This window comes from Camelus bactrianus, chromosome X (genome assembly GCF_048773025.1).
Source record: "Camelus bactrianus isolate YW-2024 breed Bactrian camel chromosome X, ASM4877302v1, whole genome shotgun sequence".
Classification (NCBI taxonomy): domain Eukaryota; kingdom Metazoa; phylum Chordata; class Mammalia; order Artiodactyla; family Camelidae; genus Camelus; species Camelus bactrianus.
Window position 1 is genome coordinate 116,408,499 of NC_133575.1, and position 27,983 is coordinate 116,436,481.

Genomic DNA, 27,983 nt, shown 5'->3' on the forward strand with positions numbered 1-27,983 from the left:
ACTGGATTGAAAAAATGTTTGTCAGCGCTGGCCAGGGTGTGAGGAAGCAGGCAGTCTCATCTATTGTTGGTGGGACTGCAAAATGGTACAATCTCAGTGCAAGGGAATTTGGCAACAGCCAGCAAAATATATACCCATTTATCCTTTGATTCAATCATCTATTTGTAAGGACCTCCCCCCCTTCCCCTACCCATCTCAGAGAGATACCAGCAAAATACAAAATGCTGTATGCTCAAGGCTATTTAAGGAACACTGTTTATTAGCTTTTTTATTAGTAAAATTCTGGAACCTACCTAAACATTCACCAATAGGGAATGGTTGAAGAATCATAGTAGGTAGATAACTCTCTTCTCTAGTATACATGATCTTCAGAGTATATTATGATGTGAAAAAAGAAAAGTACAGAACAATGTATATAATGCTACCATTTATCTGAGCAAAGAGGAGAGAGAGAGTGTGTGTGTGTGTCTGTATAAATGTGTGTATATATATTTATATTTATATTTAAAGCAGGATACACGAAGAAAACAAATGGAAATGGTTACAAACGTGGAAGAGGAGAGATCAGAGTAGAGAGTACAGAAATGGAAGCTAGACTTTTCTTAAAGTAACGAACGTGTGGTTTGGGTTTTAGAATCAATAAGTGATTTGTGGAATGATAAAACAAAAAGACAAGCTTTAAAAATTAAAAACCAAAATGAAACAAATGGGTCTGTAGTTTTGTACCAAGTTGATGAATTACTCTTGCGGAATTTAACTCTTTCAAATGAATTTAAAACATGGTAAGTTGACTGTATATCCCAAATGGGAAAAATAGCATAAGGATAAAAAGAACCACAGTGCATCTTGAGCTATATTAAGTATTCATATTGCTAGTAATACTATTGCAGTTGTAGGCCCCTGACTGTGGGAACAAAGGAACGAGCCTTGGGCTGGAATGGTAAACAAGTTATAAAAAGCTGCAGACTCAGAGGTGAGAAGGCTGGTTAGCCAAGGACGGGTAAGGTCCCCAGAGGGGGGCAACCTAAGACAGGCACAGCCGCCTGAGTCCAAGAAGAATATTGTGAAGCAGCCGTTTCTCATACGTTCCGCCCTGATAAGTTGTAAGGCTTGCTGGTGCCAACACGAACATGATTTGCCAAAACGTAAAGGGTCTTCTGACGTTGAGCCAGACGCTGCCTGTTAACCATTTCCCTTGTCGTTCTTCTTTGCTATATAAGACTGTAACTTAATAAAGCTTCAGAGTAGCCATCAGCTCTCTCCGTGTGTATGTGTACATGATATCGCGACACCAACAGCAATTGTTATTTTTGATATGTATGCATAGAAATACAGTAAGAATGAAGGGGGGGATAAGTAATTATGTGGGTGTCCTTAGATGTTCAGTGTAAAAGAAAAGAGATAATACCAAATTGAGTAAATTAATCTTAAATTCGAACGGAAGTAGCAGGATCTTGTGAAATATCAAGTGTGAATTCATTTCAATATGAACTGAAACTGTCAGTGTGGACTCTCACAGAAATGTATTTCTTAGCTGTGTCCCCTGCCAAGGCCTAGAAGCAAGGATCTAGTTGCAGTGAGTACCCTTAGTGTCCACATTACGATCTCTAAAACCAACCAGAGCTCCTTGGGGAAAGAGCTGGTTCCAGATCTGAGATGGAACATGGACAAGATGAGCCTGGAACATCTTATGTTACCCCAAAGCTAGGATATATGTTGAGGTTGTGTCAAAAGAACACAAGAGGCAGAGTGAAAGTGCTCCTAATGGCTAAAGGAAGAAATATGTGAGCATCAAAGGAGTAATAAATGCAGAAATGCAGTGGTTTGAGTCCCCAAATGCATTAACACCCATGAGTTCATTACAATACAGAAAAAAAAAAATTCCTTGGTCACTTTAAGTGATTGGAGCTGGATCACCAGCCCATCATTCTGAAGGAGGAAGAATAGAGCGTTAGTTCTACATTTCTTATATGAACCATATTTTAGAAAAATCAAGTAGGTATAAAGTTATGCTTTATAGTAGAATTCCAGGCAAAAAATATACAAAAACAATACAGTTGGGAAAAAATCATCATTTTCCAACACCTAATGAATTAATGGATCTAGGTAATAGCAACCCTCCCTGGCTGCTAAATCCATTATGTAGAGGTTGATATGTCCACTGAACCTGCACCATGATTTTCTTGGGGCAAGTCCTGATTTACATTGGTTGTCCTGTCATCATTACTCATACTATACCTTCCTTCACCCTCTCTTCAAAATAGTTTCCATTTAGATGATAAAGTGTATGATCAATCCAGTGATAGGAAACTTTGTAATGAATGGGGCAGGCTTACAACACCTGAGCTCACTGCTCAATTTTAATATCACAATAAAAAGAGACACAAAGACACTATCTCCTGATGGGCTGTGTATGCAATAGGAAATACGAAGCACCATGTGTGACGTGCTTTTGCCAAACCTAAATCTGATGGAGTCTCAAGCTCTATCAGTTCAGAGTATACACCAGTGAAAGAAGACCATGTTAAGAAATACAGCACGGGAGTGATCTGCCATGTCCAGGATTTCCAGACTCCAATGAGACAATGACCTAGTCTCTTCAACAAATAAACGACAAGAAACAAGAGAAGGGAGGACTGTTATGGATTAAGGGAAATTTATAAAACATGTCAAAGAAATGTAGCCTGGATATCTGGTTAGAAGTCTTATTTGAGCAAGACACTTATGAAATAATCAGAGAAATACATTGACCAGATATTATATAACATTAGTGAACTTGTTATTTTATGTATATTGATAGTATTCTTATTTTGTAGGGTGGGTTGTGAATAAAAATATATCTAGGAGTGGAGACGGGGCAGTGGCAGATTTGGAGGGGGGTAATAGGTGAAACAGAATGAACTGTATTTTGATCATTGTTGAAACTGGGTGACGAATACATGGAGATCATTATACTATGCTACCACTTTTGTGCATGTGCCATGTTACAAGTTTCAAAAAACACTCCTATTTTCCTTCTCCATATACGCAAAGCCTCAGAAAACCTCTCAGTCCTTCTCTGCTCTTTTTGCCAGCATGGCGCACGGTGGGGAATGTGTGGGCTTTGGAGTCAGACAAACTTAGACTCAACACTAGGTGATCTAGAACACATTACTTAACTTAGCTGGTCCTCAGTGTCTTCCTCTGCAAAATAAGATAACCCTCATCTGCCTTGCAGAATTGGTGTAAAGATTAAATATCCAAACCACTCATTAATGACAGTCATTATTATCTTTCGATTAGTCCCTAACCTAGTGCCTGGACCATGGTAGGTGCTCAATAAATCTCTGTTTAGGGACTAAATGAATTCATTATGTGTGAATTGTTAGAACAACTGGAAATTGAATCATGGTGACATTCTATTTCATTCCTCTTAAAATGATCATTCTCTTCTTCCTTTTGCCCGCAAACAATGCTTCAACAGTGATAAACACCATAATTACTAAAAATACAGGGTTATATATCTTGTAGAAATGACCTCTGTGTTCCTAATATATGGGAATATGATATGCACTACCTCTGTTCTCAGTTGTAAAAATAACCTTTCCCCAGTTAGTGGGTTTTACTTTACTTAAAAATGTTCCACTTCCTTTTAATATATTTGTTTCAGAGAGGGCTCTCAAAGTAAAGATGATGGAAACAATTCTAGTACCAGCTTGACGCTTGGTTTAAGTGTTACCAGGCTCCCTTGAAGAAAGAAAGTTCACAAGAAGCCATGGCATATTGTTGACTTTTGTTTTCAGTGCTCAGTCCTGAGCCAGTCTTTTTCCCCGATGTCTGGCTTACTGTGACCCCCACCCCCTACCCTGCAAACACCTCCACCCCTCCTCACACACCTGCTTCTTCCCTTCCCCCCTCCTTTCCCACGTTTAGAGAACACACGTACACACACACACGCACAGTTTTCAAACTTGTTGATTTTATTTTAATCACCACTATGCCTGAACAAGGTTGGTGCATGGTTTTGTCTCTAAGCAGTTAGCCATGTCTCAAGCGGCCAGACCTCAGAGACTTGGCTGATAGTCCTGAGGTCTCCGGCCTTGTTCTGAAGTTAGCTGGCTGCTCAGGTCATCACTCGAAGTGGTGGAGATCTCCACGCTCTCTTGGACCTGCTTTGGCTCATTTTGATTCAGTTTCTCATTCTGTCTGTGATAATGGCCACATCGTTTTGACCCTCTAGCTTTCTTAAGTTTTCTTGAAGGGCTCGGGGTTTTTGGAAAGGCTTTTCTTCTCGAACTCCTTTGAAAGGACCTTTTTATCCTCATGGTTGTCTGGGCCACCTGGAAAAGTAACAGGCTGAGCAGGGTGTTGATTTGGGTTGGGGGGCGGGTGGGGTGGGGGGGGAAGAGGGTGGAGGTGGAGGGGAACAGGGGATTCAGGAAAAGGAATGCGGTCTCAGGAGGGGGTTTGTGCCAGGTGAGGATGGGGTAGGGGTCTTGTGGGAGGGTAGTCAGTGTGGAAGAAGTGGTGGAGCATGGGTGGGGTCATCTCACCTTCACACTGCCTCTGGACTGGTGTTGGCAAGTGGACTTCCTCTTCTTCCTCCTTTTGGTGCTTTGGGGTAGGTTGTTCCACAACTGTGCCCAGTGCTTGTGGTTTCCTAGTCACCTTCACCATGACAGTGCTTCCCAGTGGTTTACTGCAGGCCTCCTAGACCCCCTATATACGCCCCTCCCCAGGATAGAGGCCACACCCTTCAGCTTTGTTTGGTCCCACCACCCTCTCCCATCCCTATCGGTGTTTCTTTGTTTGGTCAGCAAGGCTCTCCCCCAGCCAATGGTAGCACTGGAAGGGCTTAGACATCACAAAGCACTATCCAGAAACAAAATGTATATACAAAACAGAAGGAGACTCACAGATATACAAAGCAAGCTTGTGGTTACCAAAAGGGGAAAAGGAAGCAGTGAGGGACAAATTAGGAGTGTGAGATTAACACATACAGATTACTATGCAGGCACTATCCAGGCTTGTACATGTGTCATGGTGAAGGTGACTAGGAAACCACAAGCACTGGGCACAGTTGTGGAACAACCTACCCCAAAGCACCAAAAGGAGGAAGAAGAGGAAGTCCACTTGCCAACACCAGTCCAGAGGCAGTGTGAAGGTGAGATGACCCCACCCATGCTCCACCACTTCTTCCACACTGACTACCCTCCCACAAGACCCCTACCCCATCCTCACCTGGCACAAACCCCCTCCTGAGACCGCATTCCTTTTCCTGAATCCCCTGTTCCCCTCCACCTCCACCCTCTTCCCCCCCCACCCCACCCGCCCCCCAACCCAAATCAACACCCTGCTCAGCCTGTTACTTTTCCAGGTGGCCCAGACAACCATGAGGATAAAAAGGTCCTTTCAAAGGAGTTCGAGAAGAAAAGCCTTTCCAAAAACCCCGAGCCCTTCAAGAAAACTTAAGAAAGCTAGAGGGTCAAAACGATGTGGCCATTATCACAGACAGAATGAGAAACTGAATCAAAATGAGCCAAAGCAGGTCCAAGAGAGCGTGGAGATCTCCACCACTTCGAGTGATGACCTGAGCAGCCAGCTAACTTCAGAACAAGGCCGGAGACCTCAGGACTATCAGCCAAGTCTCTGAGGTCTGGCCGCTTGAGACATGGCTAACTGCTTAGAGACAAAACCATGCACCAACCTTGTTCAGGCATAGTGGTGATTAAAATAAAATCAACAAGTTTGAAAACTGTGCGTGTGTGTGTGTACGTGTGTTCTCTAAACGTGGGAAAGGAGGGGGGAAGGGAAGAAGCAGGTGTGTGAGGAGGGGTGGAGGTGTTTGCAGGGTAGGGGGTGGGGGTCACAGTAAGCCAGACATCGGGGAAAAAGACTGGCTCAGGACTGAGCACTGAAAACAAAAGTCAACAATATGCCATGGCTTCTTGTGAACTTTCTTTCTTCAAGGGAGCCTGGTAACACTTAAACCAAGCGTCAAGCTGGTACTAGAATTGTTTCCATCATCTTTACTTTGAGAGCCCTCTCTGAAACAAATATATTAAAAGGAAGTGGAACATTTTTAAGTAAAGTAAAACCCACTAACTGGGGAAAGGTTATTTTTACAACTGAGAACAGAGGTAGTGCATATCATATTCCCATATATTAGGAACACAGAGGTCATTTCTACAAGATATATAACCCTGTATTTTTAGTAATTATGGTGTTTATCACTGTTGAAGCATTGTTTGCGGGCAAAAGGAAGAAGAGAATGATCATTTTAAGAGGAATGAAATAGAATGTCACCATGATTCAATTTCCAGTTGTTCTAACAATTCACACATAATGAATTCATTTAGTCCCTAAACAGAGATTTATTGAGCACCTACCATGGTCCAGGCACTAGGTTAGGGACTAATCGAAAGATAATAATGACTGTCATTAATGAGTGGTTTGGATATTTAATCTTTACACCAATTCTGCAAGGCAGATGAGGGTTATCTTATTTTGCAGAGGAAGACACTGAGGACCAGCTAAGTTAAGTAATGTGTTCTAGATCACCTAGTGTTGAGTCTAAGTTTGTCTGACTCCAAAGCCCACACATTCCCCACCGTGCGCCATGCTGGCAAAAAGAGCAGAGAAGGACTGAGAGGTTTTCTGAGGCTTTGCGTATATGGAGAAGGAAAATAGGAGTGTTTTTTGAAACTTGTAACATGGCACATGCACAAAAGTGGTAGCATAGTATAATGATCTCCATGTATTCGTCACCCAGTTTCAACAATGATCAAAATACAGTTCATTCTGTTTCACCTATTACCCCCCTCCAAATCTGCCACTGCCCCGTCTCCACTCCTAGATATATTTTTATTCACAACCCACCCTACAAAATAAGAATACTATCAATATACATAAAATAACAAGTTCACTAATGTTATATAATATCTGGTCAATGTATTTCTCTGATTATTTCATAAGTGTCTTGCTCAAATAAGACTTCTAACCAGATATCCAGGCTACATTTCTTTGACATGTTTTATAAATTTCCCTTAATCCATAACAGTCCTCCCTTCTCTTGTTTCTTGTCGTTTATTTGTTGAAGAGACTAGGTCATTGTCTCATTGGAGTCTGGAAATCCTGGACATGGCAGATCACTCCCGTGCTGTATTTCTTAACATGGTCTTCTTTCACTGGTGTATACTCTGAACTGATAGAGCTTGAGACTCCATCAGATTTAGGTTTGGCAAAAGCACGTCACACATGGTGCTTCGTATTTCCTATTGCATACACAGCCCATCAGGAGATAGTGTCTTTGTGTCTCTTTTTATTGTGATATTAAAATTGAGCAGTGAGCTCAGGTGTTGTAAGCCTGCCCCATTCATTACAAAGTTTCCTATCACTGGATTGATCATACACTTTATCATCTAAATGGAAACTATTTTGAAGAGAGGGTGAAGGAAGGTATAGTATGAGTAATGATGACAGGACAACCAATGTAAATCAGGACTTGCCCCAAGAAAATCATGGTGCAGGTTCAGTGGACATATCAACCTCTACATAATGGATTTAGCAGCCAGGGAGGGTTGCTATTACCTAGATCCATTAATTCATTAGGTGTTGGAAAATGATGATTTTTTCCCAACTGTATTGTTTTTGTATATTTTTTGCCTGGAATTCTACTATAAAGCATAACTTTATACCTACTTGATTTTTCTAAAATATGGTTCATATAAGAAATGTAGAACTAACGCTCTATTCTTCCTCCTTCAGAATGATGGGCTGGTGATCCAGCTCCAATCACTTAAAGTGACCAAGGAATTTTTTTTTTTCTGTATTGTAATGAACTCATGGGTGTTAATGCATTTGGGGACTCAAACCACTGCATTTCTGCATTTATTACTCCTTTGATGCTCACATATTTCTTCCTTTAGCCATTAGGAGCACTTTCACTCTGCCTCTTGTGTTCTTTTGACACAACCTCAACATATATCCTAGCTTTGGGGTAACATAAGATGTTCCAGGCTCATCTTGTCCATGTTCCATCTCAGATCTGGAACCAGCTCTTTCCCCAAGGAGCTCTGGTTGGTTTTAGAGATCGTAATGTGGACACTAAGGGTACTCACTGCAACTAGATCCTTGCTTCTAGGCCTTGGCAGGGGACACAGCTAAGAAATACATTTCTGTGAGAGTCCACACTGACAGTTTCAGTTCATATTGAAATGAATTCACACTTGATATTTCACAAGATCCTGCTACTTCCGTTCGAATTTAAGATTAATTTACTCAATTTGGTATTATCTCTTTTCTTTTACACTGAACATCTAAGGACACCCACATAATTACTTATCCCCCCCTTCATTCTTACTGTATTTCTATGCATACATATCAAAAATAACAATTGCTGTTGGTGTCGCGATATCATGTACACATACACACGGAGAGAGCTGATGGCTACTCTGAAGCTTTATTAAGTTACAGTCTTATATAGCAAAGAAGAACGACAAGGGAAATGGTTAACAGGCAGCGTCTGGCTCAACGTCAGAAGACCCTTTACGTTTTGGCAAATCATGTTCGTGTTGGCACCAGCAAGCCTTACAACTTATCAGGGCGGAACGTATGAGAAACGGCTGCTTCACAATATTCTTCTTGGACTCAGGCGGCTGTGCCTGTCTTAGGTTGCCCCCCTCTGGGGACCTTACCCGTCCTTGGCTAACCAGCCTTCTCACCTCTGAGTCTGCAGCTTTTTATAACTTGTTTACCATTCCAGCCCAAGGCTCGTTCCTTTGTTCCCACAGTCAGGGGCCTACAACTGCAATAGTATTACTAGCAATATGAATACTTAATATAGCTCAAGATGCACTGTGGTTCTTTTTATCCTTATGCTATTTTTCCCATTTGGGATATACAGTCAACTTACCATGTTTTAAATTCATTTGAAAGAGTTAAATTCCGCAAGAGTAATTCATCAACTTGGTACAAAACTACAGACCCATTTGTTTCATTTTGGTTTTTAATTTTTAAAGCTTGTCTTTTTGTTTTATCATTCCACAAATCACTTATTGATTCTAAAACCCAAACCACACGTTCGTTACTTTAAGAAAAGTCTAGCTTCCATTTCTGTACTCTCTACTCTGATCTCTCCTCTTCCACGTTTGTAACCATTTCCATTTGTTTTCTTCGTGTATCCTGCTTTAAATATAAATATAAATATATATACACACATTTATACAGACACACACACACACTCTCTCTCTCCTCTTTGCTCAGATAAATGGTAGCATTATATACATTGTTCTGTACTTTTCTTTTTTCACATCATAATATACTCTGAAGATCATGTATACTAGAGAAGAGAGTTATCTACCTACTATGATTCTTCAACCATTCCCTATTGGTGAATGTTTAGGTAGGTTCCAGAATTTTACTAATAAAAAAGCTAATAAACAGTGTTCCTTAAATAGCCTTGAGCATACAGCATTTTGTATTTTGCTGGTATCTCTCTGAGATGGGTAGGGGAAGGGGGGGAGGTCCTTACAAATAGATGATTGAATCAAAGGATAAATGGGTATATATTTTGCTGGCTGTTGCCAAATTCCCTTGCACTGAGATTGTACCATTTTGCAGTCCCACCAACAATAGATGAGACTGCCTGCTTCCTCACACCCTGGCCAGCGCTGACAAACATTTTTTCAATCCAGTAAGTGAGGAACCATCTCGGTAGCGATGGCTCCCTTCGTTGTTGTTCCCTTTCAAGATTTTCCTGTCCATTTATGCCATTTTTTCCCCCCTAGATGGACTGTAAGATCAACTTGTCTAGCTCTGGGGTGGGGAGGCGGGAAACAGCCTATGATATTGGAAGGCCTGGATATGTTTTTATTAGGAGTAACATTTTCATACATTTAAAAATCATACTCATTTCTGTGAATTATTTATTCACAATTTGTATTATTCTTCTATTGCGTTTTTGGCCTCTTCTCAATTTTAAGTAGCTCTTTTAGAATATAAAAGAATCCTAGGTTGTAAAATAATATTTGCATGGTTTCAGTTTTTACACCTGGATCGCTGATCCATTTAGAATTTACTCTGGTATACAGTGTAAGGAATAGGTCCAATTTTATCTTTTTCCACATGGCTATTCAGTTACTCCCATGCCATTTTTTTTTAAAGTCCATTCCCCGCCTTGATGTGACATAGACTGCATTTCTATATATATTTGTGTCTATTTAGACATGTTATCATATGTTTCGTTGTTCAATTCAGGCGCCAATACCACACTGTTTAGTTACACAGATTTTATCACAGGTTTTAGTATCTGTAGGTGTGGCTCCCCTCCTTGGTCTTCCTTTTCAGGGTTTTCCTGTCTATTGTTTGCTCCTTTATTTCCTCAAATGGTGATTACAATGAACCTGTCTAGCTCCAGAAAAAAAAATCTCATGGCATTTTTATTGTGATTGTTTTAAATTTATAAATTTACTGCCAAAGAACTGACTCTTTATAACATCGAGTCTTCTGATCCAAGAGTGTAGCATGTCTTTCCATCTGTTCAAGTCTATTCCTGTGTCTTTCCGAATGATTTCGAGTAGTCCTTGTTTATATTTTGGCTATTTTTGTTGTTGTTGTTGTTGTTAACTGTTTTACCTAGGTATTTTATTTGTGCCAGTGTCAATGGAATCTTCCTTCTTATTTTCTAGCTGGTTATTCTTCTATATATGAGAACATCTGATTTCTGCAGGCTAGTTTTATTGCCTGTTACTCTACTAATATCTCCCATTTTTCACAGTGTTGTTTTTTTCAATTTATATTGCCTTTCTAATATTGTGTGTGTGTTTCCTCTCTCTTGTCTAATTACACCAGAAGGTTAAACAGGAATGAGATACCGGGCATCTGTTTTTTATTTCTGACTTTAGTGACAGAGTCTCTACTTAGTGGTTCCCCATTGGGGCTGAGATTTGTACATTTGATTAGTTAAGGTAGTGTATCCAGCTATATTATTTGTGAGAAGTCACTGAGCACAACATTCGCAGAATCCAATTCCGAAAAATAAGTGGCCATTCTACAGAGTGTGTGGTACTCAATACCAACTTCCAGTGATTAGAATACCGATGTGAACAAGGACAAGTTGGGGGACAGGTATAAAGCATACATGCTAAGTAAGGTTATTACATTCACACTGTATTTACTAGCAAACCATTCGGCAATGGGTATAAGAGGAGTTTTGTGGCTAGAATTCCTTTCTTTGGGCCATTAGGTAATACAATTTAACGACAAGGGTATTTTACTGTCTGTGAAGAGAAAATTTAAAAAAAAATGTATGTGGAACAAGAGTTTGTTTGACTGGGCTAAAGTACTTATGGTTTTACTTACGCTGTTACATATTTGCCACTTAATAGTTCTCCAGTTTTCAATCCCCTTTATTAGTCAGTGTGGATTCTGCTTGAAGAGCAATAGTTAAACACACAGGCTCTGGAATCAGGCTGTTTGGTAGAATCAAATTCTGGCCCCACATACCTGTTGTGTGACCTGCAATAAGTCGCTTAACCTAATTTTCTTCACTAAAATGAAGCCACAAAATTTCCACTCGGGTTTCCATGACTTTCAAGCATTAGCATTTCAGCCTAGCACTTTTACCTCTTGTGACTTGGCTTCTGTGATTGTGGAATGCCCTGCGTATTTCATACAGCTCCAACGAGGTTCAAATATGAAATACAGGAAAGTGCTCTAAAATGTAGTATTTTCAGCAAAAAAAAAAAAATGTAGATTAATGTTTGATTTGGGGGAAAAGCTGTTGCTTTGGGAAAGACAGGCAATCATACTTTTTATATTGTCTTTTTGCACCATTTGTTCCATGACATATTTAGTGCTTTCTGCCCGCGAACTTCAAGACACCTTCACCTTAATGTCTTCAAGATACCATGTCATCAAGCACCTGATCAGGTTCACAAACTTAGTGACTGACTAGTAGCCCACGGAGAAGAGGAGAAGCATTAGGGGAACCTATGTGTGAGGGAACTCCCCCTTGGCAGGAGGCCACAATACCATCAAGTGGGGCCATACGTGAATGTGAAACAAAAGTCCTGCATTCTGTTGCATCTCCCTCAGTTATAAAGCCCCCAGTAACCGTCAACATTTAGGTTCACACATTTAGGGTACGATCAGAGTGAAAGTACGATAATCTGCACATTAATTAGAAACATGACCAAGAAAATTTTCAACCCTGAGGATAAGAAAGGGAACCACTGTAGTCAGAAGAGCAATCTCTGTGTCTCTGAGAATTCCTCATCAGACACTCATGGTTTCGCTGCTGACGGATTACATAAGCGTTCAGGACAGGACGGATGTTAGCCCTATTGAGCGTGATGCCTTCTTTGACTGCTACAAACTGAAATGTGAGGTCGTGACACTGCATGACTGAATGGCTTATAATACTACAACTGTCAAGTCAAGCGATATTAGAAGAAATGACTTCCTTGATATTAGTCATTTTTCAAAGAAGGTGTTTAGCTACTGTGGAACAAAAGGAAATAGGAGCTATACTCTACCAATTAGAGTTTTAAAGGGTTACATGGGACTTTCGGTAATCTGTATTTAGTGAAAATGCATCTGACCAGCTCAGGAGAAAAATGAATCTTGCACTTGACTTAGGGGGCCTGTTCTTTGATATTCTGAATTTAAACTTTATTGTTACAAAAAAGTGGACGTTAAACATTACCATTAAAAGATAAAACGTTAACATAAACACAGTACACATGTAAGAAAATCTGTCTCCTAACAAAATGGTTATTAAAAAAGAAAAATCTTGTTTTTCAACTATCAGCCACAAGTTACTTCAAGTACACGTTTAACCCTTTGAAGTGGTGACAGAATAAAATAAGCGTCAGCCGTTCAATCACTAAGTACATTAAAAACACATTAAAAGAGAGAGAGAGAGAGAGAGAGAGAGAGAGAGAGAGAGAGAGAGAGAGAGATTCACTCCTCTCCTCCAAGTAGCTTTAAAATAAAATAACACATTGAAAACAATTTCAGTAACTCAGAATAAGAATACAGTTAACTGACTTATTCCAAATATATTCTGAAACAATTCCATATTCATTAAATCAAATGTTCCCAAATGAAGATTTTGAACATTGTCATAGATTTTTCTAAAATGCCCGTTACATGAGGAAAGGTACAATAATTAATTATTCAAGTTTTTAGATGAAAACAAAACCAATGTTCCACATAGTCAATGAATATTAACCTTGAACACAAAGCACTCTAGGTAATGCATCTTTAAGACAGGTGTGAAATACATAAACCACAGGTAATTAAGAGTGTGTATATATTAATGAAAGACTTTTGATCCATGCTAAGGGCAGGTGTCATTTAATAGTGGACCAACGCCAAGTAAATGACATTGTGATGTCTTTGTGGAAATGACACATTCACAAACCCATGTCTCAGCACGGACACTTACATATCTAGGTCTGCTCTCTTAAAGATTTTTAGCAGTCCACTTTATTCAAAAACAGAATCTCAGATGCCTTTAATAATTTCTATAAGGCAATAGAGTAGATTTTCCTTTCAAATCATTTTCCCCCTGGAATTGGCTCTGTAAACCAGTGAGTAAAGACATGGTGGGGGCGGGCACAGATAAAATAGATTTTCTTGCCTTTATTTTTCTTTTTCCTTAAGGAAGAACACCGTAACATTCTACACTTGTGCTTTCTATCTTTTGGGGTTGATAACAGAATTGCTGGGGCCAAAACCTAAAAGTTAATTGACAGTGTTAGGGAGAAAACAACTCCACTGCTACCACAGGGTTGAAAGCTGGATACATGTACCTGTGGAATTGCCGCCACCCACGTAACTGCTTAGGATTCATTTGGTGGTTAACAGAAAAGGATGCTTACACTCACTTAACAAGCAAATGATAAACAAGATGTACTGACTTCAACTAGAAAATTTTAAGCCACGGCAACGTGGTTTGATGTAGCTAATGTTACACTTGTATTTGATGTAGCTAATGTTACACTTGTATCATATAACTAACTTTAGGTTCAAATTCTTTCTTCAAAGTCATCAGAATAACAGGGATTGAAGAGACTTCCGAACCATTGCCAGCTCTTGCTGCTGCTGTTTCAGGAAAGGAAATATTAAACACTTGCATGTTATTTAGGTAACTGTGACATATACTTTGGCAAACAAAACACCCGAATGCTCACATCCCTCCATAGTCCTTAATATCAAGTATACACTACTTACAGCTTCCAGCATAATTTTGTTTTGCAGCTTGGCCATCTCTTGTCTAACTTTGCTTTGCTCATCAGTAAGAAGATGTTCATGATCCTTCTCTAACTCCTCCATACTCTAAAACAAAAAGCCTAGTTCAGTGATGAAGCACCACTTTTCATCTCACGTTCTAAACACGTACCATTAAATTTCAAAAGTAACAAGTCCTAATACTCAGAGGATACTCATTATTTATTCCAAGTAAAAACATTATAACAAATACATGAAGATCAAAATACCCACTTGAGAAATCTTTTAGATGTCGTATTTGTGTCAAATATTATTAGTATCGTAGAGGTACAAGGTACGACAGTAGTACGCTTTGCTCAAACAATGGGTCAATGAACATTTAACATTTCAAGGTGGAGAAAAGAAAAGAAGGAGGGGGAGGGGGAGGAGGAGGAGACTGCCATTTGCATATCATGAAATGCCATAATTTGAAAACTCTCTCATAAGCTTTCTAAACACGAGGTAACAATGCACTCATACTGGCTAATAATCAACGTAACATGGTTCCATTGGAAAGAAAAAATGATCTGTAATATGACCTCATTAAGTTACAAAAAACACACCTATGTTCTAAATCTTTACTGTTCATTCAACAAATAGGGATCTGGTGCATCATATATGAAAAGTACTCTGTTAAGTGCTGTGGAGGAATTAAAAAACGAATACAGGATCTCTTCCTCATTCCAGTGATAATTAAAAACATGTGAATAAAAAATAACACAAAAACATTACAACAATTAAGGAAGCACATCTTGCCGTGGCCATGCAGTGGAAAATATGATTGATTCTGATTTAACTGACGAAAGAACAAGATTTCACTAGGTAACGGAAAGAGGGAATTAAACGTAATCTAGGGCAGGAGCATAAGCAAAGCCAGGAGGTAATGGTGACTTAGTGCAGAGAAAGCAACTACTCTGGAGGGGTGGGAGGAAAGAAAGAATGTAAGTATGGAACTACAAAGAGAGGAGTCTTGTTATGGGGGACACGCTGACTATCTAAGGATTTAAACTGGGAAGCTAATGACTGGTTTTCAGGGGGGAAGGGATACCTGTTGGAAGGTCATGTTGCAGGACTGCGAAGGATGGATTGGAGAAGACAGAAATCAGGAAACAGTGTAATAGTACAAGCAAGTAATGGTGAGGTCCTGAACCAGGGCAGCAGCAGCGGGAATTCAAAGAAAGAAATTAAAGTACAGTTGCAGAGGTGAAAATTGTAGGGCCTAGTAATTGCTGGGTGGGAAGGACAAGGGACTTGGAGGAGCCAAAGACAACACTAAAGTTACTACCATAAGTGCTGGCCTTTAGTAATAACCTTTAGAAGCAATCTTCTTGGGTACTTTATCAGATCTGCACACCAATCAGTAAATGGTTCTCAGGGAGCATTAGAGCAACATCTTGTCTACTTAGATATGTCTTTAAAATAACTCCTTTGTAGATATATGATTCTAAAGTTCTTTAAAGAGTATCTGTTTTAAAAGCCTTTTTTGCTAGTTTACCTAAACCATCTCAATTGGTTTAGAAGAGTGACGTATTAACATGTATTTGAGCGAGATGACTAAATGGAACATCCCATCAAAAAAAAAAGAAGGGGCATATCCGGGATTCCACTGCCTCCTAAGTAAGTGCAAATAAGTACGTAAGTTCCTCTGTATGAAGCAGAGGACGATGTCGGGAAGACAGTCTGCTCATGTGAGAAGGGGACAGTAGGTGATCCTCAGTTCACAAACTTTTGGCCCTCCTCTGGCTTTTTCACACTGTTATGCATCCAGGCCACCGCTTATGACTATACGCCTGCATATAAAGCCATTTTTAGCCACTGGAGTCATTCTAAAAGCAAATATGCCATAAAACACTCATATAATATATTTGAAAATAAAAGAGATATTCAATAATCACAATTGCTACCTCCTATCTTACATAAACCAGTGAAGCAAACAGAAGTAGAAGACATGAGAACCTAATCGCAGACTTCCTACTTTCCATGATACAGTTATCCCTGATCTCCAAAAAAGAAAAAAAAAAAAAACTGACTGTTGACTACAAAATTATGATTAAAGTATCGATTTTAATCACAATATGTCTATTTCTAGGCAACATTCTTAATTTACCATTTCCTATTTTAAATAATATCACAAAACTATTAACAAATCCTAAAAATAAATTTAGCATTCATGGTAAACCAGGAACAATAAATCCAAATGGAAAATGGTTAAGAATTTAAAACGTATAACCAAGGTATTGTTCCCATAAATTATGAAACAATCTAACTTCTACTTCAAAGTAGACATTATGCTCTATAAGGATGAATTGGGTTAACCCGATACAACAGACCTTTAAGAGCTGGCCATATACATTTTTAATTTTTTTCAGTCTCTGGCTCTGAACAATTCTAGCTTGTTGAAAAATCTTTTGTTGCTCACGAAACAAGTTCTACAAGTAAAAAAAGAAAAACAAGTTGGGATAAAATGTGGTTAATTCAATATTTAGCAAAACATAATTCTACACTAAGTTAAAAGGATTATTCTTTAAGTCGGTATTTTTAAACATTTTCTGTGCTAACTTTTACAACAAAGCTTAGACATTTGTGTTTACCACCACTATACAAACACATGTAATAATACTATCCATCAGTCATTTAGAAGGATCTTTCCTTCTTTCTTTCCTGTTTAAATTTACTTTTTATTGAGGTAAAATTGGCTTATAACATTAAAGGGAATCAACTATATGCTGACGGATAGAAACTGGTTTTGGTGGTGAGCACGCTGTAGCGTATCCAGGAGTAGGAGTACAATGCTGTACACAGGAAATTTCCTTTCTTACCCATGTTCAAAACATGCGTCTTAATTCTTGGTAGTTTCAAAATCCACAAATGGCCCTTACAACCACCTCCTTACCAAAAATAAATTAAATTATGCAATTATCCCTATTTAAGAATTAAGAAAAATTCTTTCCTAACAATATTCAAACATGTAATAATTCTTGGTCATTCAATATCCGCACAAGATAAACCTTTCTCTTTTTTTGTTTTTTGCCTTCTCATCTTTCTTTCTTTGTTGTTGTTGTTGTTGTTTTTTGTTTTTTTTTTTTTCTTTAATTGAAGGACAGTTAGCTTACAGTGTTGTGTCAATTTCTGGTGTACAGCATAATGTTTCAGTCATACAGTTACATACATATGTTCCTTTTCCTATTCTTTTTCATTATAGGCTACTACAAGATACTGAATATAGTTCCCTGTGCTACACAGTAGAAACTTGTTGTTTATCCATTTTAAATATAGCAGTTAGTATCTGCAAATCTCGAACTCCCAATTTATCCCTTCCCACCCCTTCCCCCCGCCCCCGCCGTAACCATAAGTTTGTTTCCTACGTCTGTGAGTCTGTTTCCGCAGATGAACCTTTCCATAATGCAAAACTCTGTGAGTTCTTTGACCTAACCTCCGAAAACAATTTTGTCCTCTCTCCTAGTTTAGCCATTCACTTACATCTTCTTTCCCTTGATCCTGTCACCCCCAACAACTGCAATATCTATATAATATGAAGAACAGCAAACTCATGTAGGAACTATATGTCAGGTCCTGCTCTGGAAGATTTTAAGAAAAATTATCACATAGGAACTCATCTACCCTCAAAACAAACCTATGATGTAGGTAGCCTTATTATGTCCCCTCCATAGGCGAGGACACTGAGACACAGAGATACATAATCTGCCCATGGCTCCACAGCCAGTAACTGGACGAATCAGAATTGGACCCCAAACATCACGGGTTCCAGAGCCCAGGGTCCTGACCACTGTACTATACTGTTTCCCCACTTTTCCCAACGTGCAACCTCTACCTCCCTATGTTTGTAGCTCACTCTCTTTTGTACCACAGCTCAGTACTCTATCAGGACCTGACATCTGCACTGAGCACTTTTCACTGCCCCCTCTCTCCACCCCCTGTCCTCAGATTCCTCCTCCCCAGCTAGAGCCATGGTCACTCACTATACCTATACCCTTGCATTTATACCTTGCCCCCTTTTCACTCTGTCCACATGCCTGGCTCATCCTAACCCTGGAAAATCCAATTCTCCAGCTGCTCAGCCACAACCATGCAGACAAGTCTCACTTTAAATTCGTGATCACTATGGCACTCATCTAAGTTGGACTGTAATGCTGTTCGGCAATGCTATTTCCCTAGTCCACACACGGACCCGCTGTCAGGAAACAATTCCAGATCTTCTCCTGTGCCCTCAAAAGGCAACATCTCCTCCACCATCCTTACCCCCAAATGTGATACAAGTCAGCCCGTTGAGAGTAAACCATGCCCTGACTGCAGTGACTGGTTCAGGAATAAGCAAGTGATCCAAACTAGATGAGTAAGAGTCTTCCGGAGGAATTTCCCGCCAAGCTACTGAGAAAGATTGTCTCAGCCCACTGGGGGTTTACTACACAGATAGCGAATTTAGGATTACAAGACACATTCTTGCAGATCCCATGGAGAAAGCCTACTAGGGAGATGGAGACAGAGCCCAGATGACACTGCTGGAACAACCTTTCCCCAGCCCATCCAGCTATATCTGGAGCTAAACTCCCCTCGACTTCTTTGGATAAACCAGGAAATTCTTCTTCTGTACTCTGGCAAATTTCTGTCACTTGGACCTGCAAGAATTCCAACCAAGAGACGGAGTAAAGCTAGGGGCTTCTGTGAGTGTCGTGTGTGCCTGTACTTCTCTGATTTTCTCTGATCGGGGCCCAACCACATAGCCAGCAATGGGAACGGGGCCCTGGCTCAGGTCTATGGGTCTAAGACATGGCCAGGCTCTCCATTATGACTTGAGACTTGGTTACAGTACATTAATTATGAAGTGAAGCCTGATACTAACAGCTAGTTTTTCCTCTTCTTCTTTGGTTTTCTGCACACCCATGTCCCACTCCAGAAACAAAGTCAAAAACTGCTGAGAATATTCGCGATAAAGCTTCTGCCTGTAAAACGTAATAATGAGCAATGTCATACTTCATATCACTAAGCAAAAAGTAAACACATTCAAAACAAAATTGATTTCTCATAAATTATACTATAAAGGGAGAAGGGGGTAACCACAGCTCAAATCTTCAGATGGGGAACAGCAAAATAAAATGGATGTTTTACTCTCATTCCTTGAGTATTTGTCCTGAACTATCTAAGATGGATGCTATCTCATACACCTTAGCGCTTGAAAACTAAGGAAGATTTATTGCACTATAAATTTTCCCAAAAAAATGCACTTTATCTATAAGGGTTTTTTTTTTTTTTTCCATTTTCTCTTACTGAATAACATACTGGTTGTGACATGGTAAATAGACTCAATGAGGATATCATATCCACTTACAAGCTTTCCAAACGGGAATATTTCACTTTCCCCCCACCCTGCCACAATAAAGATTTTGTACAAAAGAATGGTGACCCCAATAAAGGTAAAGTTTAAAATTATTTAAATATAAGATTCACCTTTTCTACATAAGTGAATACAGCTAACTATCCCAAGACATTTGTCTTTTATTTAGCTAGCATACTCCAAGAAGGAAAGCAAATTTTTCTTAAATACTAAGAAGACTCAATTACAATTTGAAAGGAGAAAAATAGTTGTCTTAGTTGACCTCTAGTAATACCTCTCCTTTCAATTAATTTATGAGGTTATAAGACTAAAGGAATTATTTGCTTAGATAAAAATCAAGCCACATATATTTTCCAACAGAGACTCCAATACACAGGGGATAACAGTATTAACAGTATTATTTTAATTGATCTGTACTCACAGGAAGTAAGAAATGACACACAGGTTCTGGCTCTAAAAACCAACAATGTTTGTTACCTTTGTTCTTCCTGGCTTTTCCAAACATGCTCAATTTTCTGGTTAATGGTTTTGACAGAAGCATTGGTATTCATTAAGAATCTTTTTCTCTTTGCATGAAGAACCTTTTTAATGTCACCTATATTAAACACATATAAAGGCAGTTCTTAACACTTAACGCTGATTCAGCAGTGCTGGAAAGACAATTAGCATTTTAAAAAAGGTATCATGTCAAAAATCAAGATTTTTTTACCCTTCCTTTCTTTCTGTGAAATCTTTCAGTTACTAGTACCTCAATTCAAATTTTTATAACTGCACGTCTTTAAAAAAATGTGTCATGGAAAAAGAGCAAAGAAACAAAAGTTACTATTTTCCAAAATGTGTAAAAAGGATCTCAAAGACAGTCTTCCGTTTTCTTGTGAGAAAACAGTTATAAAGGCTAGTTTTTAATACATTTATAAAATATCCTCCAAATCGAAGGACATCCATTCAGATGGATTACTGTTGGAACTCAATACATGAAACACACAGTATCATTCTGTTTTTAAAGTGTCCAAAAGAGAAAAAAATAAGTAAATGGAAAGGAAAGAAAATTATTTTTCAAAGTTAGCCAGTGAAGATTTTAAGTATATCTGAGTTAAAGACAAAGACCATGGAGAGTTTAAGGAAATAAAAGGAATTTACTCAGAAACACCTTCTATATCCATTTTTAAAGAGAAAAAAAAAAAAGGACTTTTTCTCATATCATTCTAAAAAAGAAGCTTTGCGATTTGTAAAATGTTTAATACTTCTAAAAATGCTTTCCTAAGCATTTGATTGTATGCTATGGCTCTACCACGAATAGTTACTTTCCAGGGATCAGGACAGGCTGCACTATTACACAAATATTTTAGACATCCAGTTTACCTTGAATAAGAATCAATTTATGAGACAGCTCACACTTAAGCACCTTGCCTGTATGAATGATCCATTCAGAGGTCTCACACCTGACTCGGACCCTTTGTTAATAAGAGTCTCGCTCTATAACCCAGTTAGTGTATCTGATATCTGACAGAACAATCTAAAACTTTTAAGTTTATGGTTCTGATTGTACATCGCCAGCATGCTAGCAAAGTTGCCTCTAGTTCTCCACTACACAGGTAATGTAAATATAACAAGAAAGGCTTATTTTACAGTCTTCAGGGAAACTTCTGCACCAAGGAAAAGAACTGGTAAAGTCCCAGAAAATAGCTAGAGTGAGAAAATTAAAAATTCGGATTAAAAACTGATATATACCTCACTCTGAGATACCAAGTGGGAAAGAGATGATTTCATTCGAATTCTTCTAATATCCCAGAGTCCATCAAACGGACCCATGTATAAAATAAAAGCATCGCTCTTACCTCACCATGGGTAAGCATTATTCTCTCCACATCCGCAATAGAAAGGGAAACTAAGGAAATCTCTGAAGCCAAATCCCACTAAATACTTACGGAAAATCTTGAATCTGAGAACAGGGCATTAACACTTCCTATTACAAATGTTATAAAGGTTTAAAACAACTTATTTTCACCACAGTCTCTCCTAAAGCGTACCTTCAAAACTTTCCAACATATTCTGTAATTCATTCCTGTAAAGAAATTACATTAAGTTTTTAGTTAAGGGTACCTAAAATATCCCGCCTGTTTTGACAGAAATATGTCATGCCAAGTGTCTTGCATACAATACTTGTTACCTCAGCCCACCTTTACTTTTCTTAAAGTATCTTATCGGGCAAGCAAAAACAGTATTAAACACATTACCCCACATCTTCCTCAAATGTTCCTGGAGAACTTATTTCCCCATAGTTATCAATGACTCGGTTGTTTCCTGCATTGAAATAAAAATGGAAAACATTTTTAAAATGAAGTATGATATTTTGATCAGTTTTCACGGAGAAATAACCTCAGTGGGGAGAGTTTCAGGCTTAGTGCCACCAAGGGCTGTTAAAGCAGACATATGAAAGCCCCGGTGCGCTGTTATCCGCAAAGGTGTCCGATGGACCATACGTACCTTCCGGAACACCCTCTGGCCCACGCGGCTCTCTTCTCTCTTGTCTCCCGAAGTCACAGGCTGCCATACCCTGAGCCTCTATCGGGGCCTTCGCAGCCCTCCCCAGGCGCTTCCTCTCAGCCGGCGCCATCCCTAAGTGTCTCTTCCCAGGCAGAGACAGCTCTCCTGCACCTTGTGAGCACAAACTTAAAGAAACGGGCACAGGGTCAACGAGCGATGCCCGGCAAGGGTCCTCTGCGCACATCAGAGTGTGCGTGCCCGCGTGTCTCCGGCTGGACCAGGAGCGGACAAAGCAGGTGGTGACTGCGAGCCCCTCCTCCGCGGCTGGACGGAGGGCTGGCGCCTGCGCCCCACACACAACCCACCCCGCGCCCGCGGACATCTGAGTGCCGGGCCCCTCCGCCAGATTCTGGCCCCTACGGAGGGAAGGACAGAGGCCGCCCCTGGCCCTCGGTTCCCGGCGGGAGGCCCGGCCACGGGCAGGACCCAACTAAGGGTCCCTCGGGACGGATGGGGGATAAACCAGTCTGCGCCTGGCCCGGGACGGTCAGGTCGGGGCGGGGAGGTAGGAGGGGGAGGCTTCCCCACACGCCGAGTGGGCCCCAGGACGACCTCGCGGGCCCGGACTGACCCGCCGGGCCACCGGGCAGGAAGGACGGGGGCCGCGGGCGGACGGCCCCTGTGCACCCGCCCGCACCCTCCCGGGACGTGGGGACCGTCCGACCCGCCCCCGCCCTCAGGGGCCTCGCCCCGTCCTGTGGCAGCCCCGGGGGACGCCACCTCACCGGCCAGCCTGGCCGCCCCCGCTCCACAGCCGGGTCCCCTCACGTCTGAGGAGACGCCCCATCCCCCCGCCGCCCGGCCGGCCCAGGTCGCATAGTGCGGCCCGCCGGCCTCCACCCCCACCCCCCCCCCCCGCCGCCGCCGCTGCTGCTCCAGGCCTCCCTGACGGTCCCTCCGTCCCCGCTCCCTGCGGCCCCTCCGTCTCTCTGCCGCTCCCTCCATCCCACCACCCGCCGCCGCCCCCGCCCCCGGCCGCACCACGACCTCCACACCGCGACCTCCGCGACGCTCCTCTGAGGGCCTCCCGACAGCCCTCAAGAGCCGGCCGGCCTCTCCTGGGCGGGAGCGGCGCTGATTGGCCGGCACAGCGCGCACGCGGGAGGCGGGGCCTCGCCCGAGCCCCCGCCCCCTGGCCGGACCGCCCTCCGCGGAAGGTGCCCGGGCTGGGGACCCGCGCCGGGGGTTCCAGGACCTCCGTTCAGAGGGCGTTTCCCGGGCCTTCTTCCTGGGAAGTCACAAGAGGACACGGGAGCCAAGAACAGGTGCTCAAGCCTCCACCCCCCTGGTGACTCCTAGTCACCCTCCTCCTGGGGTCCTCTCCACTCACCCCTTCCCCTTGCGGAGGAATAGCCCATCCGCAGGCGCGTTCTGGGGTAGCCCTCCCACCTCCGTTTTCCAGGTTTGGGTTTTCGTCTTTTAAGGACACGTGTGTGCATCCTTCACCATCCTTGCTTACTCTGGCGCTGTCTGCGTGTGACGCTAAATTGCAGCCCATTCTCTCTGGTATTCTGCCCCTTGCTCTTTTCACTCAACGTGGTGTCACCAGCGCTATCTGTATTAGGACCTGGAGCCACAGTGCTTTCATTTCCCCCGCCGCATCCTAGACCGTTGTGGAACCACGCCTCAGTTCGCTCCTCCGTTTTCTGGTTCCTGCACGTCGGGATACTTTCTGCTTTAGAGCCCCGAAAAGCAGTGATGCTGGGGATATTCTAATGTCTGGCCCACGCGCAACATGTTTTGCAAGCTTAAGGGAGTGGACGGCTGGGTCGTCGTCGTAGGCTAGTGAGTACGGCGAAACTGTTTCCTCCCTTCCTCCACCGGCTGGCTGAGCGCTCATTGGCTGCCTAGACTCACCAAATACTTGGTGCAGTCAGACTTCAGGTTGCCACTTTAGTGGGTGTAAAATTACGTGTGTGGGGGTGGGGTGGGGTATTCTTTTGCATTTCTCCAGTCACTTATAAGGTTGAGCTCTTTTTTCTTTTGATGCTTATTGGCCATTTCAATTTCCTTTTCCACGACAGGTCTCGCTGGCTGTCATGACCTTTTTTCAGTTCGGTAGGATGGCTTTCTTAGAGCTTTGTAAAAGCATTGCGTATATTCCAGGTATCAATTTTGTGACTTTGCCTTCTTATTGTAATAAGATATAAATAATGCAATTTTTTACCATTTGAACCGTGTCTTAGGTGTAGAGTTCCGTGGTATGAAGTACAATTTCTTTGTTGTACAACCATCACCACCATCCTTCTTTAGAATTTTTTCGTCTTTCCCAGCTGAAACTCTCTGCCCAGTAAACATTTATTCCCCATTCCCTCCTCCTCTCAAACGCTGGCAACCACCTTTTTACTCTCTATCTCTATGAATTTGATTCCTCTGGGTACCTCATCTATACGCCATTTATCCTATTGTGGCTAGCATATTTTACTGAACATAAGGCCTTCAAATTCATCCATATTGTAGCATGTGTCAGAATTCTCTTCCTTTTTAATGGCAAATAATAATCCATTGTAGGCATATACCACTTTTTTTTTTTTTTTTGCCATTCATCTGCTGATGGACACTTAGGGTACTTCCTTTTTATCTATTGTGAATAATGCTGTAGGAACACAGGTTTTGGAGACAAAAGCCACATTTATGGATGGAGGGGTTCCTTGAGCTGTAGCACCAGCCCTGGATCGTCTATTCTTACTGCATGTTAACAGGAATAAATGAACCCCCTGTTTGTCTAATCCATGATGCAATCGAATGCAGTCGAATGCAATCCATAAGGATAGAGCAGTGCATAAATGAAATTTATTTTTACCCAGCTTGCATTAGGTATGGCAGACTAGTACAGTGACATTTAAACCCCAAACATGCATAATGACTCAAAACTAGTTCACTTACTTCTCCTGTAACATTACCGGGAGAGTGAACAGGTCCTCCTGGTGAGCTTTATCCACAACACTTCTATAGGGACGCAGGCCACGGGAAACTCTGCCACCTTCAACATGTGGCTTCCATAGCTGTCCCGAAAGTGGCTTCCTTTGCCCTTTGCTAGAAGGGGAAAAGAGCACGGAGGTGCTCCAGGTACGAGGTTTTTACGAGCTAGGCCTGACAGTGGCACACGTCATTCTCACTGGCATCCCATTGCCTGGATCTCAGTCACATGGTCCCGCTTAACAGCAAGGAAAGCTGGGAAATGACACCTAGATGGGGCCCCAGGAAGAAGAGGAGAGCGAGGATTTAAGTGGGGAGCCAGGTGTCCCTGTAATCTACGCCTTTCCAAAATTAATATAAAACTTGATTGTGTTGGGTTTTTCAAAAGAGAAACTCACAAAAGTGTTCTAAGCGTGAACTGAAAATCCAGCACGAAATTAAACAAGGCTTTGCCACTTATAAACTGTGAGACGTTGAACTAATTTCCTGACTTCCCTAAGCCTCGGTGACTTTCTCACCATCTTAGAGGCACAATAATAGCATTTGTCTAATAGTATTTCTGGTGAAATTAAGTGAAGCAATACATAAAAGCTCTTATGACTGGGACATGATGCTGTACACCAGAAATCGACCCATTGTAACTGACTATACATCAATTAAAAAACAAATTGGCATGGCCACGTGACTTTCTTTGGCCAAGAAAACATTAGTGGAAATGTTACGTATCACTCTGAATGAAAGCATTTGAAAGGCGGTATGCAATTTCTCCATATTCTTTTCTCATGCTCCAGAAATTATGGGAGCACAGTTCATAAGGAGGTGCCACAAGACGAAAAAAAGCTGGTGTTCTGAGCTATGACATAGCCCTAGAATAGACTATGATTGAATAAGATATAAACTTTTGTCTTATTAAGCCATGAAAAAAGCTCTTGTAGACACTCAATCATATAAAGAAATCACTCAAATGTTGATAATAGTATATTAACGTTTATAATTAATTATAATTTATATCATATTATACTTATGCTTATATTGCGATGACTATTATATTGTCATTATTGTGGCCACTTTTTTAGTGTCTGGTATACAACTTCCCAACTATCGAACATTGAGCGTGAACTGGTGCCTGCTGTATATTTCAGGGCACAAAGAATTAAATCATTAGGATTCGTATAACATCTTTATTAAGAAATGTGGATCTTGGCTGGGAACGATAACATTTATTTCAAATACAAGAATTATTTAGAATATGTCAAATATCACAGGCATTCTTATTCTTTAAGGCAATATTTCTCCAAAAAAATAGTGAAACACAGCAACAGATATTAGAACAAAGGGAAAACACCCTGTGAAGACTGGTTGACCACTCTCTCTTTCTGTCTTTCCACTCTCTGCCTTCCTTTGGCTTCCCTAGCTGCGTATTCTCCTAATACCCTCTTTCATTCTGGCAACTTCTCGTTACCATTGCTAGCTCTTTCTCCTCAAATGAGCCCTCACACGATGGCATGCCTCAGGACTTGGCTTTACCGAATTCTCTTCTCAATTTATACTCTTCCCCCAAACACTTCCATATATGCCCACGATTTCAATTACCATTTACATCAGATGACTCCCAAGGTGTGGTGCATGGAACCCCCCCCCAATATCAGACTCATGAGAAGGGGAGTGTTAAAATCCAGATTCCTTGGCTCTATCCAAGGTCTACCCAAGCAACTCTGTGGATGGGTGCTGGGAATCTGCATTTTAAATAAAACCTCCAGGTTGCTCTCAACCCCATAAAGTTGGAACCACTGTATTTGTCAAGGAGGGACGGCCTGGCTGACATCAACATCGTCCATCTGGCGGCTTCCTAACACCGTTGTCTTAGTTTTGTGAATGCAGTCCATGGATGTTAGAAAAGTATTTTTTTTAAACCTGAAAAGCAGGAAAGATATAGGAACAAAAGTCATCAATGGAGCATCTGTTGCAGGAATAACCAAGATTGAGTTATAACCTCTCTTGCCCTTTCTAACACCAAAGTTAAACTTGTCTGTATTAAACTTTTAAGGGGAAGTCAAATTGATGCCTTTCAAGTCTCATCCAACCACGTGAAAACAGAGGTATTGGATGACTCCTCCCTGTAGATTGTTACACCGTGTTTTGATTTGTTACAGTGGCGCCCAGAGGATTTAATGAATTTTCAAGTCATCCTTCCAGAGGTTAGCTACTAAAGAGCATTCCACTTTTCAAAAAAATAGTTTAACATGGAGCCAGTCTTTGTTAACCTAAATTCTACTGTTAAGTCTCTGTTCTAATTATGAAAGCAATAAATAATCACTGTAAAATAATTTTTTGAGTATAAAATTTATGAAGGAAATTAATCCAAACTTCTGACCACTATGCAGAAATGCTGCCCATTTTTGGATTAGGTTGTTTGTTCTTTTCTCATTAAGTCGTATGAGTTGTTCATATATTCTGGAAATCAAGCCCTTGTCAGTCTCACCTTTTGCAAATATTTTCTCCCATTCCGTAGGTTGCCGTTTTGTTTTGCTTATGGTTTCCTTCGCTATGTGAAAGCTTGTAAATTTAATTAGGTCCCATTTGTTTATTTTTGCTTTTATTTCTATTGCTCGGGTAGACTGCCCTAGGAGAACATTGCTGAGATGTATGTGAGATAATGTTTTGCCTATGTTTTCTTCTAGGAGATTTATTGTGTCTTGTCTTGTGTTTAAGTCTTTAAACCATTTTGAGCTTATTTTTGTGTATGGTGAGAGGGAGTATTCTAACTTCATTGATTTACATGCTGCTGTCCAGTTTTCCCAACACCGTTTGCTGAAGAGACTGTCTTTATTCCACTGTATGTTCTTGCCTCCTTTGTCAAAGATTAATTGACCTAAAGTTCGTGAGTTCATTTCTGGGCCCTCTATTCTGT

At 41.0% G+C, this 27,983-nt stretch overlaps 1 protein-coding gene across 2 annotated transcripts; it reads right to left on the reverse strand.

Annotated features, from left to right (window-relative positions):
- Nucleotides 1-12,642: 12,642 nt before the first annotated feature.
- Nucleotides 12,643-23,209, reverse strand: LOC141576299 (synaptonemal complex protein 3-like). 2 transcript variants are annotated; one of them, XM_074359146.1, is made up of 9 exons: nt 23,135-23,209; nt 22,094-22,278; nt 21,844-21,910; nt 21,637-21,671; nt 20,084-20,201; nt 19,115-19,214; nt 16,584-16,682; nt 14,218-14,322; nt 12,643-14,088 (listed from the first exon to the last, which is right to left on the reverse strand). In XM_074359146.1, the coding sequence occupies exons 2-9, from the start codon at nt 22,221-22,223 to the stop codon at nt 14,035-14,037; spliced, it is 708 nt and encodes a 235-aa protein (XP_074215247.1). In that variant the 5' UTR covers nt 22,224-22,278; nt 23,135-23,209; the 3' UTR covers nt 12,643-14,034. The 2 variants fall into 2 exon arrangements, with proteins under 2 accessions (XP_074215247.1, XP_074215246.1); XM_074359145.1 differs by lacking the exon at nt 23,135-23,209 and having other exon boundaries at nt 22,094-22,998.
- Between the last annotated feature and the right edge of the window lie 4,774 nt (nt 23,210-27,983).